Raw genomic sequence first — 19,944 nt, forward strand, 5'->3', positions numbered from 1 at the left:
AGTGAATAGTAGTTAAAGACTCCTAATATAAAGTGGGACCATATTTTTTCAGGATTATTTGATGAAAGAAAGAACAGCATTTATTTTAGGCATAAATCTTTTGTAACATTGTTAAGTGTCTTTAAAAAAAGAAACGTACTGACCACAAATGTTTGAACAGTAATAGACAGATAGATAGATAGATAGATAGATAGATACACTCTAAAAAATGCTGGGTTGTTTCAACCCAACGTTGGGTCAAATATTCTCAGCCATGATTAGACCCAGACGCAATCTCTGCTGATTATGTGGAATGATGTGAAACATGGTCAAATGTGTTAAACAGGGTTGAGAGGACTAGACTCTTTTAGCAGCTGAAAACATCAGAAATGACACAATAGGGACAGGCTATGTGAATGACCAGCTTCCTAATTCTGCAGAAACCTACAGAGCAAATTCCATATGGGCCATGACTGACAAGCTCACTGTCTCCTCTCAGCCAGCATGTCTGATCTTCATTCCCTGAAATTAATAACCATATTCGTCACTCTCATTCTTAAGAGCAACATCCATTATCAGAAGAGATAACTAATGCATAAATACACTTAGAGTCGGGCATAAATCCACTGCATGTGAGGCTTTAAGAGATATTGCTGCTTAAATTACCAATACAAGTGTCACCTAACATAAGTGTTACAATGATATATGGCATATGCTGGGGAGGGGAGGTCCAACATGTTATTAGTTAGATAAACCTAAATTTGTTGGGTTTCACTCGTGTCTGACAGCCAACGTAAATGTATATTTTTACCATTACAACTAGACCCCCCACCGCATCATTGTACAGCTACGAGAACCTCGAATCCACAAGAATGCTGGCAACTTTCGCCTTCCCTTTCTATTAAACCCAAAGGATACATTGTGTCACATTTTACATTCATTAGCAGTGATCTTGCAGGGACTGTTTGTACGCGCTCAATGGGGAGGCCCGCACACAAGTGGGTTTATTTTTTAAAGGCCTTGTGTTTGGAGAATGTGGGGTAGGAATTGTGTGACTTGGCCAGGTTGCTGGTTGGCTTTGGCTCTACCCTGTTCTCTCTCAGTCTACCTCCTTCATGAAGGTTGAGTGTAGAGTTACCCCAGCAGCCGAGCTGGGTAAATACAACGCTGATCCTCAGAGAGAGAGAGAGGACCTAAGTATATGAAACAAGCCCAGCCAGCTTTCAGCGATGAGGACAGGATCGATGAAGGTGGTGGCGTACCACAAACCAAGAGTAAAGATAGAATAGGTGGAGGAACCGGACCACTTGTAGAAAAAATGTATAAAAAATCTGTGGTTTTAGGAAGTCCTGCCTTTTAGTTAAAAGAGCCAAAAGACTCTTTCAGTTGTTTTTTTGTGCCTTTGAGGGATAGTTCAACCAAATATTTAAACTCTGTCACCTGTTACTTGCCTGCATGTTGTTCCATGTGGTTTAATAAAACCTGAGAAATTTCTGTCCCTCCATTGAAAGTTTATGTAACCAGAACTTTGAAGCTTCAAAAAGTTTGTAAAGACTTCATGAAAGTAATCTATATGAATCAAGTGGTTTAATCCATGTCTTCTGAAGTGATATATCACTTTATATGATGAACACATTTAATTTAGGTGCTTAATATTCACATATAAACACTGATTAATGCACATACATACCCTCCAAAAGGGGGTTATGTAGTGTAGGGTTATTGCATAGAAGAACCATTTTTGATTCCCCCAAAGACTTAAGACTTTCTTAAAGGAACTTTTTTTTTTTTTGTTAATGTGAAGAACATTTTAAAAATCTAAAATACTTTTTTTCTACTGTAAATAGACTTTTGTGGATTGGAAAGATTCTGTGGATATTAAAGGCTCTTCATTGAACCAAAGAACCTTTATTCTTATAAAGTGTAGAGTTCATCAAATATTGTAAACGAAAACTGAACCGTACTTACTTCACATGCTGTATTGTCTTTGCAGTGTGAAGACCACACTAGATTGGCAAATCTAACCATAATTTGCTCATAATGCTGTATGAAGGGGTCCACATAGAGCTAGGGTCCCTTGCACTGGTGGTGCAGCTAAAGGTTGTGTCTAAATCACATCAACACTGGTGCTGTACAGTCATTTCCACTAACACAAACAAATCCTAATGGCATCTCAGAGCTTGTTTCAAACTTTGAATTTCATTCATTAGATGCACGGCCCTCTCAGAAATCCCCCCTTCACCCACTCTGACACCTTACATATGGCCTGTTTTAAACGCCAATGCATACAGATTACATGATTTGGCATGTGAACATTAGAGTACATGTTTGTTATTTAACTAATAGTAGAAATATGTGTTTGGATACTGTCACAGATGGCAAAATGTTACCTTGACAGATGGATTTTGTGTGTTTACAGGGTGGCAAGATTCCAATCCGATGGACCGCGCCAGAGGCCATCGCCTATCGCAAGTTCACCTCGGCCAGTGACGTATGGAGCTACGGGATTGTCCTATGGGAGGTCATGTCTTACGGAGAAAGACCCTATTGGGAGATGTCCAATCAGGACGTGAGTAAAGCGGCTGTCAGAATAATCCAACGTCTTTCCAGCCAAAATAGATCAGTGTGACATATGTTCGATTTGATTTTAAGAGTCTTTTAAAATGTGCCTTTTGTATTCAACAGAACAAATGACATCTTAAAGGGTTAGTTCAACCAAAAAGGAAAATTAGCCCATAAATTACTCAAGTCGTCCTAGGTGTATATGACTTTCTTCTTTCAGACGAATCCAGTCGGAGTTATATTAAAAATAGTCTTTGATCTTTCAAGCTGTTTCATGGCACTCACACCAAAAGAAGTTAAATAAAAAGTCCCCATCCATTAAAAAAAGTGTCTCACACGGCTCCGGGGGGTGAACAAAGGCATTCTGTAGCGAATCGATGCGTTTTTGTAAGAAAAATATCCATATTCAAAAGGTAATAATCACTTTAATGTAGCTTGAGCCAACAGTTGTACACAGAAGCAGTTCCGGGAGCATGACGTATGAGGTCGGCGTTGCGCATGCACCGGTGAGTCTCGTGAAAACCAACGTTTCTTAACAGGAGCAAAGGAAGCAAAGTTTCCTTACTTTAGCAAAGGAAAACCAGTCTCCTCTTGGCTTATATCGAAATCCTCCAACATTCTTCTTTACAAATCCTCGTTTTGTACTTCTAATTAGTGACCATTGTTTTGTTTTGATCTCTCCCCTGCGCTTCCGCGTGCGTCACTTCTGAGCTGAGGCCTTTGTTCACCCCCCGGAGCCATCTGAGACATTTTTTTTTATGGATGGGTGCTTTTTATTTAACTTCTTTTGGACTGATGCATGCAACACCCGCTGAGTGGCATTAAACAGCTTGAAAGATCAAAGACAATTTTTAATATAACTCCGACTGGATTCGTCTGAAAGAAGAAAGTCATATACACCTAGGATGACTTAAGGGTGAGTAATTTATGGGCTAATTTTCGTTTTTGTGTGAACTAACCCTTTAAGGGGCCATTCACACAGATCCTGTTTTTCCATTCTACTGCACTACTTTTCTATTGTTTTTCTATGTAAATGTGCTAGACGGATGTGTTTGACCATTGCACTTGTGTCTCGCATCTTTTGCAGTTTCTCACTCATTACACAGCATTCTAAAATTGCAGAATTCTAAAAAGTTACAAGTTCAACTTTAAAAAAAAAAGCATCTCACATTTTTCAGTTAACCATGGTTTACTACAAATAAAAAAAAATAAAACAAGGTTACTATAGTTAAACCATGGTAACTACAAATTAACCATGGGTTTGTTACGCAAAGTATAGCTTAACCATGGTATTTGTAGTAAAACTGTGGTTATACAAATGGTAATCAATACGCCAAAAAAAAAAAAAACATGGTTACTACACTTTTACTAAAATAAACCATGGTTAATGTTTATAAGTGGAGGCCATTCGCACAGAACACTTTTTTTTTATCTTAATTAGATTTAATCTATTTTTTAAATAGATTTTAAAAGATTTTCCATGATCAACCAGCTACCAAGCTTGTTTTGCCTGGCTAGCCTATTCATGCTGCTCTTAATTAATGAAAATGTTAGCTAACTAAGGCTAGCTTCACAAAGACACACAATGAGCACCCAATGGCGAAAATGGACTTTTCAATTCACAGGCCAAGAGAAACTATTATGCTATACTTATTATAGAAGGTTAAGAACAAGAGCCATGTGTGGAATTGTGGTAAATGTGTAGTGGTTTGTTATGAAATCTTGTTGTGTTGACATTGTTATTAGTTCTTTAGCGCTGACCCTGAGCAGTGCCCTCGTTGCTGCAGTTCAGTAACTTCACCCTGAGCAAATAAGGCCCTGAGAGTTTATTTGAACTGGTTTATGGCAGCGCTGATGATCGAGTGATGAAAAGCAAAAGGGAGTTACAGATCTGGAGCACTTGGCAATTGATTTTGTGTTGTTGCATGAACGGAAGTGCTTTATTTTTGTTTCATCCTACTGGATGGTGACAGTTGGCATGCGTGGAAGAAATATGTCCTGAGGAGCTCAAAGGACAGGAAATTTAACAAAATAGTGCCTCATCTTTAAAGAAATAGTTCACCCAAAAATCCAAAAATGGAAATTCTGACAGAATTTACTCACCCATATGTTGCACCGAACTTTTATGTTATAATTTCTTCTGTGAAACACATAAGGAGATGAGAAGGTGCGGTCACATTTATGGTTGTTCGCCAATTTTCACAGGCGAAATCCAGTCATTTCAATAGGAATTAATGAGTGAGGGTGAAAAATTTCCCAACACAGAAAAATATCCCCATTTCGCAACAGATTCATATTGAAAACTGCTTGCTTTGGAAGGGACCTCTGTGTGAGTTGTGCTTCATACATCGTTGCAATATTTGGCAATGGACAATGAAACTTTTTTGCCCGGAAAACTTTGCTAATGTGACCGCACCTTCAGACAGAATGACAGAACTTCAGCTTAACGATATTTTCTCATGTGCCTCAGGTGATAAAAGCAGTGGATGAGGGTTATCGTCTTCCCCCACCCATGGAATGCCCTGCCACACTTTACCAGCTGATGCTAGACTGCTGGCAGAAGGATCGAAACAACCGGCCGAAATTTGAGCAGATTGTCAGCATCCTGGACAAGCTCATCCGCAACCCCAGCAGTCTCAAAATCACGGCCAGCACCGCGTCCAGGTATGTCACCCAGGAGGACTGGCTCTGCACCGAGCCCTAGATGCTTGTTCTGATCCCAAATTGCCTTCTGCTGTTTCTTTTCTTCCTATCACGTTCAGATCATCTTCTCATGCTCCCTAATGAGAGGAAATGCTCTCTCTTCCTCCTGAACTCTAATTTGTATCTTCCCCTCAGGTCTAGATTAATGACACACTCCTACAGCTGCTCACATACAGTTATGACTGAGTTGTTCTTGAGGCCGTGTTATTTTCTGCAGATTATTTTTCTAGACAAAATTGGTTTATTTTTGGAGCCAGTTTGCAGAATCAGTCCTCAGTCAGACAGGCAGTGTTTGTGATAAACATTTGCTGACGTCCTGTTTCTCTGGTATGCAGGATGTAGTACTAATGTTATTCAAAGTATTATACACAACGTGGTCAAAAGTTAACACCCCCTTCTGGGTAACGGATTTGCCAAGACCCCTTGATTCTTAGGAAGTCTTACTCATGACATTCTAGATTTGTGTACGTTGTGGTAACAGTTTGGGAAAGATCCTTTTCCTGTTCCAGCATGACAGTGCTCTTGTGCAAGGTCTATTTTGAAATGAGTTGACACTTTGCGGAAAAAACTTCCTGCAAATTCCTGCACAAAGTCCAGACTTGAACCCCACTGAACACCTTTGGGATGAATTGGATTGGTGACTGTGAGCCACCAGTATCACCCAGTGTCAGTTCCTGACCTCACTTTATGCACTTTTGACCATATTGTTTATTTGTATTACAAGGCTTTTATGCATCCTGATGTTAACAGAACGCAGTCATCTGGCAAATCTATGGTTAGATTTGCCAATCTAGATTTGAGAACATGGTGTTCTTCGGGAGTATGTGGGAGTACTTCACGGTGTCTGTCAATTAATATTTAATCTCAAAATAATTTTTCTTAAAATAACTTCCTACTCTAATTTCCTCTGCTGCAATAAGGCTCAATTCACTCGAGGGTTCGTCTGTTGCGGGTTGCCCCGTGTGGTGTGGACGTAAGTGGTACAACCAGTAGCTCTATTATTATGAAGTATGTAACGGTGACTAATGGTTTCTTAAGAAAGTGAAAATGGGTCCCAGGGAGTTAGCATGTCATTTTCCTGATTGGCTTTTAACATGGCCGATTGGGGTCCAGCGCTGGGCCCAGGTGATTTATGGCTCTCCAGGCGTGACACACTCTGAGGTTCCGCTGCCGCCGGTCTGCAGTCACAGCTGCGTTCAAGCCCTTGCACTTCATTTATCTACACGCCCTGCATGCTAATGGGGTGGCATCCCAGCCATTAGGCCAAAAGGCCAGACCCGGAAAGAGATGGCGTGCAGATGCTCGGAAGTAAAATGTCGGCACTCTCGGGATGAGAGTATGTGCATGATCCCAGAGCCTTTTCACAGCAAGAGATGCATTCTTGTCCGTGACGAAGCTACCCAGATGTTTCTCTGTGAGGAACGTCCTCCCTCCTTTCCCATCCCTAGAGAACTTTAAAAACATGATACTAAGCAGCCTCGGTTATTTAGAGGTCACTACATCAGAGGGAAGAGAGGAAAGCAAAAGAAAAGAGAGGGAACCAGCAGAGAGGCCGAGTGTTTACCTCTCTTCTTCCTCTCCCTCTGGCCTGTTGTGCTCCTGTCGACTGACGCCTCAGATCTCTGATGCCAGCAGCTGATGCAGTCAAATGCAGTGTGTATACACCAGAGTTTAAGCTATCACTTAACCCAACAACAGAGAATATTCTTTTTTACATTGTGAGTTTTTGATAAGGATGCAGCTGCACATCACAACAAACAAAAGAGGACTGGACATCTCTTGGTTTTCCTCTCTACTTTTTCTTTCCCATGTTGACCTTTATAGTTACAAATACAAATTATTTATCATATTACCATAGTAATAAGTAAGTAGCTGAGTGAGTCAGTTAACTGTGATTAATCCTTTTTTCCCCCCGCATTTAACATGGTAATAAATGTGTTCCATTTTAATGAAAGAACACTAAATAATAGACCCACTGGTAAATATTAGGTTCTGCAGTTTGTTTGGGTGACAATTATAGCATCAATTTATACTATACAAAACTTTGAATAGCATTGGAAATACAAATATATAAACAATAATAAAACAACTTTACCACATTTTGTGGACATAATTGACTGTGATTTTTTTTTATTAATTAATTTTAAAAAAATTAAACCCATTTAATTAAAAGGGTTATAAAATACGTTTTATTTACTGTTTTTATGTGCCATAATTAAGTTTAGAATTTAGTTTTCTCTGACAAGTTTAATGAAATTAATTTTTTTTTTTTTTTTTTTTTTTTTTTTGTTATTAACTGTTTGTTTTGCTTTTTTTGGGGGGGCGGGGGGTTATGCTTTGCTTTGTGTTTTTTTGTGGTGTGTTCTGTGTTTTTTAGTGCTGTTTTCTGTTCTGTGATTTTGTTGTTTTGTTTTGCTTTACTTTGCTTTGCTTTGCTTTGCTTTGTTTTGTTTTGCTTTACTTTGCTTTGTTTTGTTTTCCTTGTTTTGTTTTGTTTTCTGTTTCATTTGGTACTTGCTGTACCTTTAAGACTAAATGTAAACTTGCTTGTGAAATTAGATACAGCAGTGCTGTGTACATAGTTACAAGCTGCAGGTTTGATGTTGAGTCCAATGTAATCTTCGCTGTCCCATCCTTAAATATAACAGTCTTTTAAGAAAGCTGCATCACGTTTAGAAAGGTTCACAAAACAACTGGCACATAAATGTGCTGCTCCAACTGTGAAGGTTAGACTAAAACGATCAAAGACATTGTTAAAAATAAACTTCAACCACTCTCTCCTGACATCAGAAAAGGATTTCTAAAGATCCTGAGTGCATCGGTGCAGTACTTGCAGACAGCTCTATTCAATGAGCTATGTCAGCACTTACTGATCCTGTTTGCCAAGTAACTTGGATCCATTCAGCATTCTTTTCCAGTCAACTCAGCGTACATTATTCTTTTATTTTCATCACACAGTAATGGAACACTGGGAACATGTGGATCTGAGTGCACTTCCTGCTATCTTAATTTGTTTATTTATATGAATATAAATATCAGTCCCCAAAGGAATTGTAATCTCATTTGCGTCTGTTCCCCTGGTTTCAATCAGGTGCTATTGGACCTGAATTGTGGATTTCAGATGCTGTGAAATGATCACTTGTATTTATAACATCTATCTTTTATCTAGCATGCCCATACATTGGTTGTCAGAAACTGCAAAGACCTCAAATGAAGACCTCTGAATATCAGTACCTTTAAGAACTACCTAAATATCTTTCTATAATATTTAGTTCTAACTTTATATTAGTATTAGGATGATTTTAAGCAGGCTATATTTTAAGAGTCACATTTAAATTACATTTTGTATGCAAGGAATGCATTTTTTAATTCAGTTATTTTTAAATTAATTTTAGTTTTTGAATTGTTTTGAATTAATTTTAGATGTATAATTAAAATGTTTTGTTTGACACTTTCACAATCTGGAATTGCTTTCATAATGTTGTTCTTAGAGGGCAACTCAATATGATTAAGTTATAAAATTTCCATATTTTCCAACCCACATTAAAAAAAAATGTTTTATAGTAATTTATAGTAAATTCTATAGTGTTTTTGAACCAAACTATAGTAAAGGGTATTATACTGTATATATTATAGTATTTACAACACTTTGTTAATGAATGCTACAGCATACTGTAGTATTAACTATAGTGAACTGATAAACTATAATAAATACTGTAGTATACTTTAGTTTTTACTACAGTAAACTGTAGTGTATTGTAGTATAATATACCCTAGAGTTGTAGAAATCTTAGTATAGTATTGGGTAAAGTAATTTGTTTATATTACTATAGTTGTTATATTACCAGAGCAACTAGAATTAGAATTACCACAACAAATTAATTCAAGTACTTTACTATAGTATGGTTCAAAAACACTATAGTTTTTACTATAAATTACTATAGTATTTTTTTAATGTGGGCATAAAAGGATTACATATAAACATTTCCATACTGTATCTGCCAGTAACATGTTAAAAGTGCGTTCATTTAATTGAGTAGCTAATTAAACTTCACTTATATATATTGTATTTTTGTGTAGGTCTATAAATGCGTTGGTTAATAAGTTAGCCTTTTACCCATGCAATAAACAACGGAAACTAGTATTGGAATGTGAACAATGGGAAGTCATCAGAAACAGAGATGTCTGTGTATTCGAATAAACATTCCTAAATGTATTGCTTTCTTCCTACGGAATGCTTGCCATAACACAGATGGAGAGAATCAGTCCCACTTCTCTGCAGGTATTTCCGTATGGAGACCTTGGATGCAAGCTTGCATATCGGGTTTGAAGGCCTTTGTGTTTAGCCTTTGCTTGCACTTTTATAAGCTTGTTTTCTCCATAAATGACATTTGTCAATTGTGATGGGAATTGCAGACGGCCACAACTTCAGTGTTGTATTTTTTTCAGCATCAGCGAGTTGTGATCTCTTAAAAAGCTGTTGTGTATTAGTTCTACAAAAGTATTCTGCAAATGAAAGTTACTTGTGCTTCATTTCTGTTGGGCTGCACAAACAAATACTTTAATATTCACAATTCAACTAACAGTACATTCTCTGTTTTTCATCTCTTCTCAGACCGGTGAATCTGCTTCTGGACAGGACCAGCACTGACATCACTTCCTTTCACACAATGGGTGATTGGCTGGAGAGTGCGAGGACGTTGCCCTGTAAAGATGCATTCCGTGGGGTCAGCTACAGCTCCTGTGATACACTGGCCAAAACCTCAGCAGAGTAAGAGTATTTTACTATACAACCTTTCTCTTTTTTCTATTATAAAACTAAAATCTACACTACCGGTCAAAAGTTTGGAATAATAACAATTTTTTAATGTTTTCAAAAGAAGTCTCTTACTCCCACTAATGCTGCATTTATTTGATTAAAAATACAGTTAAAACTATATAGTTTTACAGTTACATTGTGAAATATTATTACAATTAAAAATAACAGTTTTCTATATTAATATACTTTAAAATGTAATTTATTCCTGTAATGCAAAGCTGAATTTTCAGCATCATTACTCCAGTATTCAGTGTCACATGATCCTTCCGAAATCATTCTAATATGCTGATTTGGTGCTCGGCTATTTACAAAAAAATGTAAAGTTACATTATACTTTATATTATAAATGTCTTTACCTTTCATCAATTTAATGCATCCTTGCTGAATAAAATAATTTATTTTAAATTAATTACATTTTCAAATATATTGGAAAACAATTATTTTAAATTGTAATAATATTCCACAATATTACCGTTTGTACTGTATTTTTTATCAAATATATGCAGCCTTTCAACAACATTAAAAAAGTCTTAATTATTCCAAACTTTTGAATGGTAGTGTATTTTTGTGAACAATCATAAGTGCAAACATACTTTTGTTTATACTGTGCACATCATCAGTTTTGAAGGAACAGTTGAACATGAAAATTCTGTAATTTTCTCATTTGCTTGTTGTTTAGACCCAAATGATATTCTTTCTTCCATTAAACAAAAAAAGGGATTTTTTTATCGTCAGTTTTGATATGTTTATTCCCTTATTTGGTCATTCTTCTATTATAATTGTCCCTGTGCTTAAGGGTTAGCATTCTGTACGTTTAAGTCCAAGGCAAAAGACAAGTGATATAATTTAAGTGTGTTGGCATAAAACAGTTTAAAACCAATGCAGAAGAAGATGACAAATTTATTTACAGATCAGTTTCCAGTAAATGAAGCCCAGCTTTGGCTAATCCTTTAAAGGTGGCCATTACATCTGTTATTAATCTCCAGTGACAGTGCTTTAGTAATGTTTTCTTCTATTGTAATCCAATAAATGGAAGAAGAAGAAAAACAAAACCTCTTTTGCCAAAAATAAAAGTGCTGTCCTCCTATAATCCCCAGTTTTGGAAGCGATCTAACGGCTTGAGTTGGGCTCATTCCCCTGAGTCAAACAAATTTCTAATAATAAAGACCCTATTCTGCTCCACAGTATGGGTCTGCATTTATGGGAAATGCTTTGTAGATGTTGATTAGGAACCTTGCCTTGCCTGGTTAGCATCTCCTAAAACCACTTTTCGATTCCAATGACGGGGTATTTGACAATGTAAATAATTTGACATTCATAACTTGAGAATGATCAAAGGGCCGGTCTGGGAACAGTGGCAGTGCTGTGCTGCATGTTACACTTAGGACTAAACATCTAAACACTCAGCAGTCTGTAATTAAGGCTGCTTGTGGTTATATTTTGTTCAGATGTCAGCGTAAATAATCGTATGCAAATAGCGGCCCTCATCCATGACCCAGATTGGGTTATTTAACATGCAGTTCGTCTCTCAGTGTTTGGCCTTCGGTAGTGAGTGGACACCACTATCTTTGACTGACCACAGAGTTAAAACAATTATTTTTGTGAATTTTAAGGGCAAATATGTTGATTTATATGCTTTAACTGCTGAAAAGACCAAGATCACCATTATATATATGTATATATACATACATCCATCAACTAAGCCAACATCAAACCATCACTAACCAGCCAAAGCGAAACCACACCAGAATAAACCACTACTCAGTGGTGTATAAAGTACCTGAAAGCCATACTCAAGTAAAAGTACAGATATCTTACCAGAAAATGACTTTGGTAGAAGTTGAAGTCACCGTTTAGAAGTCTAAAATGTAAGTCACTTATTGCTTTATTGAACTTGTATAAGATGATTATTATATGTGTTCATGCTGAAAAACGGTACTCTTTGTGTGATATAGATTGTTAAATAAATTAAATGATATAAATATATTTTAGCATTTTTGCCGTCTACAATTTAGAATGCCTGGAATTTTGAGTTTTAATAGATTAATAAATCAACGTGCGTGCACTCTGTGTGTGATTCGGTGAGCCTACTATAGCCTATTTTTAGAAGTCTAACTTAAAAGCGCCAGACCACTGATTCGTCAAACCTGCTTTGCTGCAGTCCGTGTGCTTCTGACTTCTGACTATTTTGTAGTAAATAACGAATATGCTTCGGGGAAATGTATCGGAGTAAAAGTATACATTTTAATTAGGAAATGTAGTGGAGTAAAAGTAAAAGTTGGCTGAAATATAAAAACTTAAGTAAAGTACAGATACTCCCAAAAAATACTTAAGTACTGTAACGAAGTATTATTACTTCGTTACATTACACCACTGCCACTACTAACCAGGCTAAAACCAGCACCAAATCAGTTCTAGACAGCATATTAACCAGAATTTAACCACATAAATAAGCACCGAAGTAAAAGCACACCAACATTAAGCAATACTAACCAGTGACAAGTCAACACTAACAAGCATAAAAACCAAAAAAAAAAAAATGACCAAAAGACCAGCATTGCACCAGCATGAGAATTTATATTGGTCTTTTCAGCAGTACTGCACCAATTTGAGAGCCTTCAATAAAGATAAAGATTGACATCTCAAAAATTGCTTCATAAAATAGTTCAAATTTAAATAAGCTATTGGTGTTTAATGGGTATACCAGAAAGATGAAGAATCGCAAGAGAGAGATCATTATTGATGATTCAGTCACTTATCACTTTACCTTGGTTGTGTTGTTGTTGGGGATATAGTAAGTTTACCAGATGTTTGGCCTCTTACTGCAATTTCATGTGAAATTGTGCAGAACATTAGGCTCTTTATTCTATCATTGAAGGTTTTTCCTTATTTAGCACAAGTCGCATTAAAACTGTAGACAAATCTGAATTGATATAGCAGGCAGCGTGCAATAGTTATACTTTCTTGTGTCTTGTTGAGTTATTTCTGGTAAAACAACACATTTTCTTTGAAAAATGGAAGTTAATAGAATTCAAATGACACTTTTTTTCATATTATATAGTAAATAAGTTATAAATTGTCACTTAAAACAAAGCTCCAGTTTTTTATTTTTTTTTCATGTGTGTTTTGCTTAGTATACTTCGGGGGAAAAAACTGAAATTAAATAAAAAATATAAGAGTATATATTTTCAGTCTTTTATGTACTTATCAATGAGGCCTATACTTAAGTATACTTAGTTTATACTGAGAAGTATACAGAAAAGTCAAAGTATATTTAGCCTATAATTGTGATGTATATTCACTGGGCGCTGAGATACAAAGCGATTTGCGCTACGCTAGCCAGAGCGAAATTATCGAAACTTTTACCAGGAGTTCTATTTGGATGCCCCGTATCTACTGGCCGCGCGGGTAATCGTCACAGAGCCAGCTGCAAAAATTTAACAATTTTGAACTTTGACCAGTGCGCGTGCGCTTTGGTCGACGCAGCAACAAACCGTCCTCGCGCGGTGCAAGCCATTGAAATTAATGGGTTTCATAGCGCCGCAGCGCTTTCCACGTCGTGTGTGAAAGCCGCTTAATCGCTATAATTTAGTATTCTAAGTATGCTTGGCTTGTAATTATGTTTACTCTTTTGATAGAGTGGCCTATTATTATTATTATTATTATTATTATTATTATTTGTACACATATTGGCTTCTTTTAGGTACTCCAGCATATGTTTTACCTCCTGATAAACTTACATGTTCAAGTTTATAATAACAAGTCTGCTTTGGGTGCAATAGTTTAGAGTAAAATACTACAAGGGTGGAACTAAACTTGATCTTTTTGTACACCATGCTATTAACCTACACAGAAACAGATCGACATTTGGATAATTTTATTATTAATTATTTTATGGTGTGTGTAAACTATAAGTATGATTTTTAGTTCACTGAAAGAACATTTACAAGTAGTAACTATACAAACTATTAAACTACTATTAAACTGGAGTGTATACTTCAAAGTTTATTTTATAATCTAAAAAGTGAGCTAGACATACAGTATAGCTAGTAAACTAACAGTACCCCTAAGTTTACTTGAAGTATAGTTCACAGAATCGTTACAAAAAAGAAGAACTTAGATGTATATTAGTTGTATACTCATTGCCTACTGTTATAGTATAAACAACAAACTAAAAATTCAACCAAATTAGTCCAAGACGTATTGAAATTGTACACTTTCAAGTGTACTACTAGTACATTGATTTTAGTATACTTACTACATAAAGTATATTTTGGAAAACACTGGGGCTTTACTACTAAAAAGACCTTGAAATATACTTCTTTTTTTGTAATGGATTTTTTATAAAAGAAAATTACTTGACCAGACTAGTTTGCATTTCTGTTTTCTTAAGCGACAAGATGTCTTACAGCTGTTATAATGGTATAGCAGTTACTTCTTGATTTCAGCTGTTTGCAATCACAATGTATCCTAGCATTTTAATTAGCATTACAGACAACATGCCTCTGAATTAGTTAAATCTGCTTTATTGAAGCTTGAATTTGACTCTGTAGTAGATCAAACGACTTTTGTCACACAGAAATGTTGCAGGCCTGTCTTGATTGACATTGTGAGCGTTTGTTTGGCTGATGTCAGTGCATTAGCAGTGCATTGACGATAAACAGCATGTGTGTCAGTCGATCTAAAGCTGTATTCTGCCCATAGAATCTGTCTGACTGAAGTCAGACCAGCAGCCACGTGCCCTGAGTGGGAGCCGTCCATGGGAATTACAACACTTTAAAGCTTAGAGACTGGATGGTGGGTTCTGATCGTAGCTTTTCTGTTACTGGCTGCTCCCTCAAGCTTTTGCTTGCGCTCATGTCCAGATCAGGACTAAATCGCTGCTGCACCTTCTAGAAGTGTTTCTAACAGAACTCGTGCCTGAGGTGTGCATAGATTGTAACTTAGATTATAACTTAAACCTGCTTGCACTAATATGCTATAATGATCTTCACTGCACAGCTTTTGCATCCCTTGATCTGACAATACTAAGAAAAAAGATTTTTTGTTGTTGTTGTTTTGCAAAAGCTTCTGTATTTGAGGTGTACATTAAAGTGATTGGTTTGCCACATTTTTGCAATGTACAGTCGGATCTAATGGGAAAAACGTGACTTAATATGAGTTTTTGTAAAACCTGAAATAGGCAGTACAAATTGCTGCAGTTTCCAGTAGAAATGTCCATTGAGTTGAATTTTATTTTATACAGAGGAGGCCTTAACAAGGCTAAACAAGTCAAGCATGTCAACAAATAATATTCTAGTGACTTAAATACCACATACAGGAATAATTTTTTCAGCCTAATTAAATATAATTGTAGACCTAAAATTCAACCAGAGAAGAGACCACTACAGAGAGTGGGTCAAACCCAAAACGCAAGCTCTAGCAGTAGGTCTTAAAATAGATTTACAACAAAACATTTGTTTCTGGATAGTTGGCCAAAATTAAAAATCTGTTTTAACTTTTGCCTGTCCTGCCAATATTTCCACTGGCCTGGCACAAATATTATAAACTGTTAGTTTGACCAAATATTTTATGTTTAAATTAGATTATTATTAGTAGTAGTAGTAGTAGTAGTAGTAGTAGTAGTAGTAGTAGTAGTAGTATGTGACATATTTAAATTAAACAAATATGCAACTACGATATTCATTATTATATTCCAAAATATTAATATCCAATAATTATTTTAATCACACATCCAAAAGTGTGAGGTTCGTTTTTTTTTTTTTAAGAAATTAATACTTATTTCTGTATTATTTTATTTATATTAAATTGAAAGTTACAATACTATTACAAAAGTTTCTGTTTCAGATAAATTCTGTTCTTTTGAACTTTTGTATTCATCAAAGAATCCTTAAAAAAAAAAAAGTACAGTTTCCACAAAAATTTTAAGCAGCACAACTGTTTTCAACACGATAATAAGAAATGTTTCTTGAGCAGCAAATCAGCATATTTGAATGATTTCTGAAGGATCATGTGACACTAAAGACTGGAGTAATGATGCCAAAAATTCAGCTTTGCATCACAAGAAAAAAATTATATTTTTATATACAGTTGTGCTCATAAGTTTACATACCCATTGCAGAATATGCAAATATGTTAATAATTTTAACAAAATAAGAGAGCTCATGAAAATTGCAAGTTATTTTTTATTTAGTACTGTCCTGAATAAGCTATTTCACATAAACAATCACATGTTTATATATACACCACAAGAAAAAATTATAACAATGTATAAAAATGACCCGTTCAAAAGTTTACATACCTTTGAATCTTAATACTGTGTGTCATTTCCTGGATGATCCACGACTGTTTTTCTGTTTTGTGATAGTTGTTCATAAGTTGGTCCTGAGCAGTTCAACTGCCTGCTGTTCTTCAGAAATATCCCCCAGCTCCTGCACATTCTTTGGTTTTCCAGCATCTTCTGCATATTTGAACCTTTTCCAAAAGTGACTGTATGATTAATGCTCCGGAAGGAAAAACCATGCATTAAGAGCCATGAATTTGAAGATCAGGGTTAATTGAACTTATTTTGTCTTCTGATAAACATGTAACCATCTTCTGTAGCCTCTGAAGGGCAGTAGGCTACTAAATGAAAAAAAATAAGATAATTAGGCAAAATAAGAAAAATTTACACATCTCCATTCTGTTCAAAAGTTTTCACCCCCAGGCTCTTAATTCATGGTTTTTCCTTCTGGAGCATCGGTGAGCATTTGAACCTTCTGTAATAGTTGCATATGAGTCCCTCAGTTGTCCTCAGTGTGAAAAGATGGATCTCAAAATCATACAGTCACTTTTGAAAAAGGTTCAAATATGCAGAAGATGCTGGAAAACCAAAGAATGTGCAGTAGCTGGGGGATTTTTCTGAAGAACAGCAGGCAGTTGAACTGCTCAGGACCAACACAGGACTCATGAACAACTATCACAAAACAGAAAAACAGTCATGGATCATCCAGGAAATGACACACAGTATTAAGATTCAAGGGTATGTAAACTTTTGAACAGGTCATTTTTATAAATTCAGTTATTATTTTTTTCTTGTGGGGTATATATAAACATCTGTTATGTGAAATAGCTTATTCAGGACAGTACTAAATAAAAAATAACATGCAATTTTCATGACCTCTCTTATTTTGTTAAAATTATTAACATATTTGTATATTCTGCAAGGGGTATGTAAACTTATGAGCACAACTGTATATATAGAAAACATTACAATTTTATAATATTTCGCAATATTACAGATTTTACTGTATTTTTTATCAAATGAATGCAGCCTTGGTTAGCATATGAGACTTCTTTGAACAATAGTGTATATTCTGAACCCATGCAATAACTTTATTTGAACAGAACAAATTTTACTCATTACTCCTCATAACCTTGTCGCAGTGAAAGTAAACCACTTTTTTAGCACCACTGCTGTTCATTTCACCTGTGAACTACAGCGACAGTACCTGCAGCGACGCATTTTACGCATGTAGAGTCACGTTTTTCCTATGAGACCTAGTCGGATATGTGCACACGGGATGAACTCATCCATATGGTAAGTCTGGAGAGTCTATCCACGATTGTAAATAATGCAAGCTCCTGTCAGCTGTTGCATGGATCTCATTAAATGAAAAATGTCGTTCTTTTTCCCTCCGGGGTAACCCTGACAGTGCTGTTCCTTTCAAATTACAGTAGAAATAACCGATGAAGCAGCTACTCCAATTTCTCATCACAGGAAGCTGTAAATCAGCCCAGTGTTTAAGTTATAACACAAAGTCTGTCACGAGTCCAGCTCCTCAGCTTATTGTATGCGTATGGCAGCATGGTGTCCTCCTGGAATACTTCGGCCTACATGACTGACACAAGCGGTCTAAGGCAGATCGCCGCTGCGGGCTTGTTATTAATGTCACCGTATGTCAAACCGTGAGCGCTATATTACCCGTCCTCACTGTCTCTCTCTCCTCTCTGACACGCAGGGACTTCAAGAAAGTCGGTGTGACGATCGTTGGACCTCAGAAGAAGATCGTGAGCAGCCTAACAACACTTGAAACACACTCAAAGAACGGTCCAGTTCCTGTGTAAAATTAAAAACGAGCGACTGAAATGAAAGACACCTAAACGAGATTGATGCTGCTTTGGCTTTAACAGACAGGAAGTAAATATTAAACGAAAAGAGGAAGTGGAACTACAATTCTTGAACACATGTGCGAAGCAGAACAACCTTCCTGGAGAAAGATCATGTCTTCCCGGGCACGAGGTGCAAAGACGATGAGCCAGCGATTGTCGGCGAGAGAGGCGGATGAGCGCGGGCCTCGTGTTTAGGAGTCTACGGTTACGCCGCATGGCTCCTCCTAGAGGACAGAAGCCGGTCCGATCCGAACGGATTTAACGAAGAGCTCTTCACATGTGGCAGGGGAGCATTAAAAAGCCTTCAGGAAAAGCTTTGCATAAGCATCCGTCTTCCTTTTGGAAGGTAGCACTTCAGAGAGGCAATAGCTTGCACCCCAGAGTTTTGGTGGTTTCTTGTAGAAAAGCCCCCTTTATTAATTCTTCTGAAGAACGGCAGGAGAAATACAGCTGGTTACTGTTAGAGCAATCTGGTGATGCTTGTTAGGATCTGACACGTTTGGCTATATATTTGATAATTAAACATTAATCTGCAAGTGCAGAGAGCCATTCTCCAGAATCAGGGATTTAGTAGTGGAGACCTTGGGTAAACATGCCATTTTAAAGGTTTATTTGTTAATGTAGCCCATGACATGTTTGTTTGCACCACTGTGTTCAGATGATATATGAATTCATTATCAAATAAAAACAGTACAATATAAAGAAAATAAACTGTTTACTAGAATCAGTAACAGTCATAATGCATCACATGAGAAAAGCAGACAGAATAGAGTGATGATGTGTTTTTGCAGGCCAACCCAAATGTTAGTATCACCAATAGAACTTTGCCATTGGTTTTTGGATTATTGCTGAAAATAGGCTCTTACACTTCCAGAGCTTATTTTAGGCATTTAACCAAAAGTCCATTCACAAAATCTATTGACGATGGAAGCGGAAGTGCTAAATTGCAAACTTGTTTCTAAATTTTGACCTGCAAATATATGTCATACCTGCAACTCTCTATACCAGCAGGATTTGGACAGTCTCAGATATGATGAGGTAAATGGGCTGTGTTCGAAATAAAATACTAGCTTACTACATACTGAACACTCCCCGTATTGTTTAGTATGTGAAACAAAAGATTTTGCAGCAACATGTTAAATAATTGTCACGTGACCTCATCTTGGTTAAGTCAGCGACATCCAATTATCAACTTGAAAATAAATCAGGTTCCTTCGCATTTTTAATCCAATTATGTGTAAAATTCATACTGAAATCATGTTGACTTGATTTCAATTTGACTCGATTCACCTCAGATATGGCTTCACTTTTCGTTTGTCCCCACAGATGCTCTCCATTCCGGCAACACCTACTTTTCCCAATCCAAATCAGTTCCCAATTGATTAAACAAAGTCCCATTTTTTTCTCGTTGAATATCCTGGAATCAGATTATGGAAAGAAAATTAGTTGTTAATGTCACTTCACATTGAGTTTAACATTTGGCAACCAATCAAATAATGAGTCAAGAAAGATAATTAAAGTCCCCATGAAATCAAAATTAAAGTTGTTTGGGTGTTAGTATCAATATGTTAGTCTTAAGGTTACGTAACGCTGCGTGTTTCTAAGCATTTCAGGGGACCTTTAAATATCACTTGTGATTTTATCTTTTTTCTAAACTAGTTCACCTAGAAATTAACATTTGGTCTTCATTTACTCACTGTCACGTCAATCCAGACCTGGCTTTATTTCTT

The 19,944-nt window shown here is 36.4% G+C and overlaps 1 protein-coding gene across 1 annotated transcript in view; it reads left to right on the plus strand.

Annotated features, from left to right (window-relative positions):
• Positions 1-19,734, plus strand: part of LOC107663992 (ephrin type-A receptor 3-like) — a 142,841-nt gene extending 123,107 nt beyond the window's left edge. The window contains exons 13-16 of the mRNA XM_016454436.1: positions 2,399-2,548; positions 5,012-5,205; positions 9,860-10,015; positions 18,064-19,734. Of these exons, the coding sequence (XP_016309922.1) occupies positions 2,399-2,548; positions 5,012-5,205; positions 9,860-10,015; positions 18,064-18,169 (606 nt within the window). The 3' untranslated portion in view covers positions 18,170-19,734. The remainder of the gene's footprint in view (positions 1-2,398; positions 2,549-5,011; positions 5,206-9,859; positions 10,016-18,063) is intronic.
• The last annotated feature ends 210 nt before the right edge of the window (positions 19,735-19,944 follow it).

This window comes from Sinocyclocheilus anshuiensis, unplaced genomic scaffold, assembly GCF_001515605.1.
Source record: "Sinocyclocheilus anshuiensis isolate Anshui unplaced genomic scaffold, SAMN03320099.WGS_v1.1 scaffold247, whole genome shotgun sequence".
NCBI classification, from domain to species: domain Eukaryota; kingdom Metazoa; phylum Chordata; class Actinopteri; order Cypriniformes; family Cyprinidae; genus Sinocyclocheilus; species Sinocyclocheilus anshuiensis.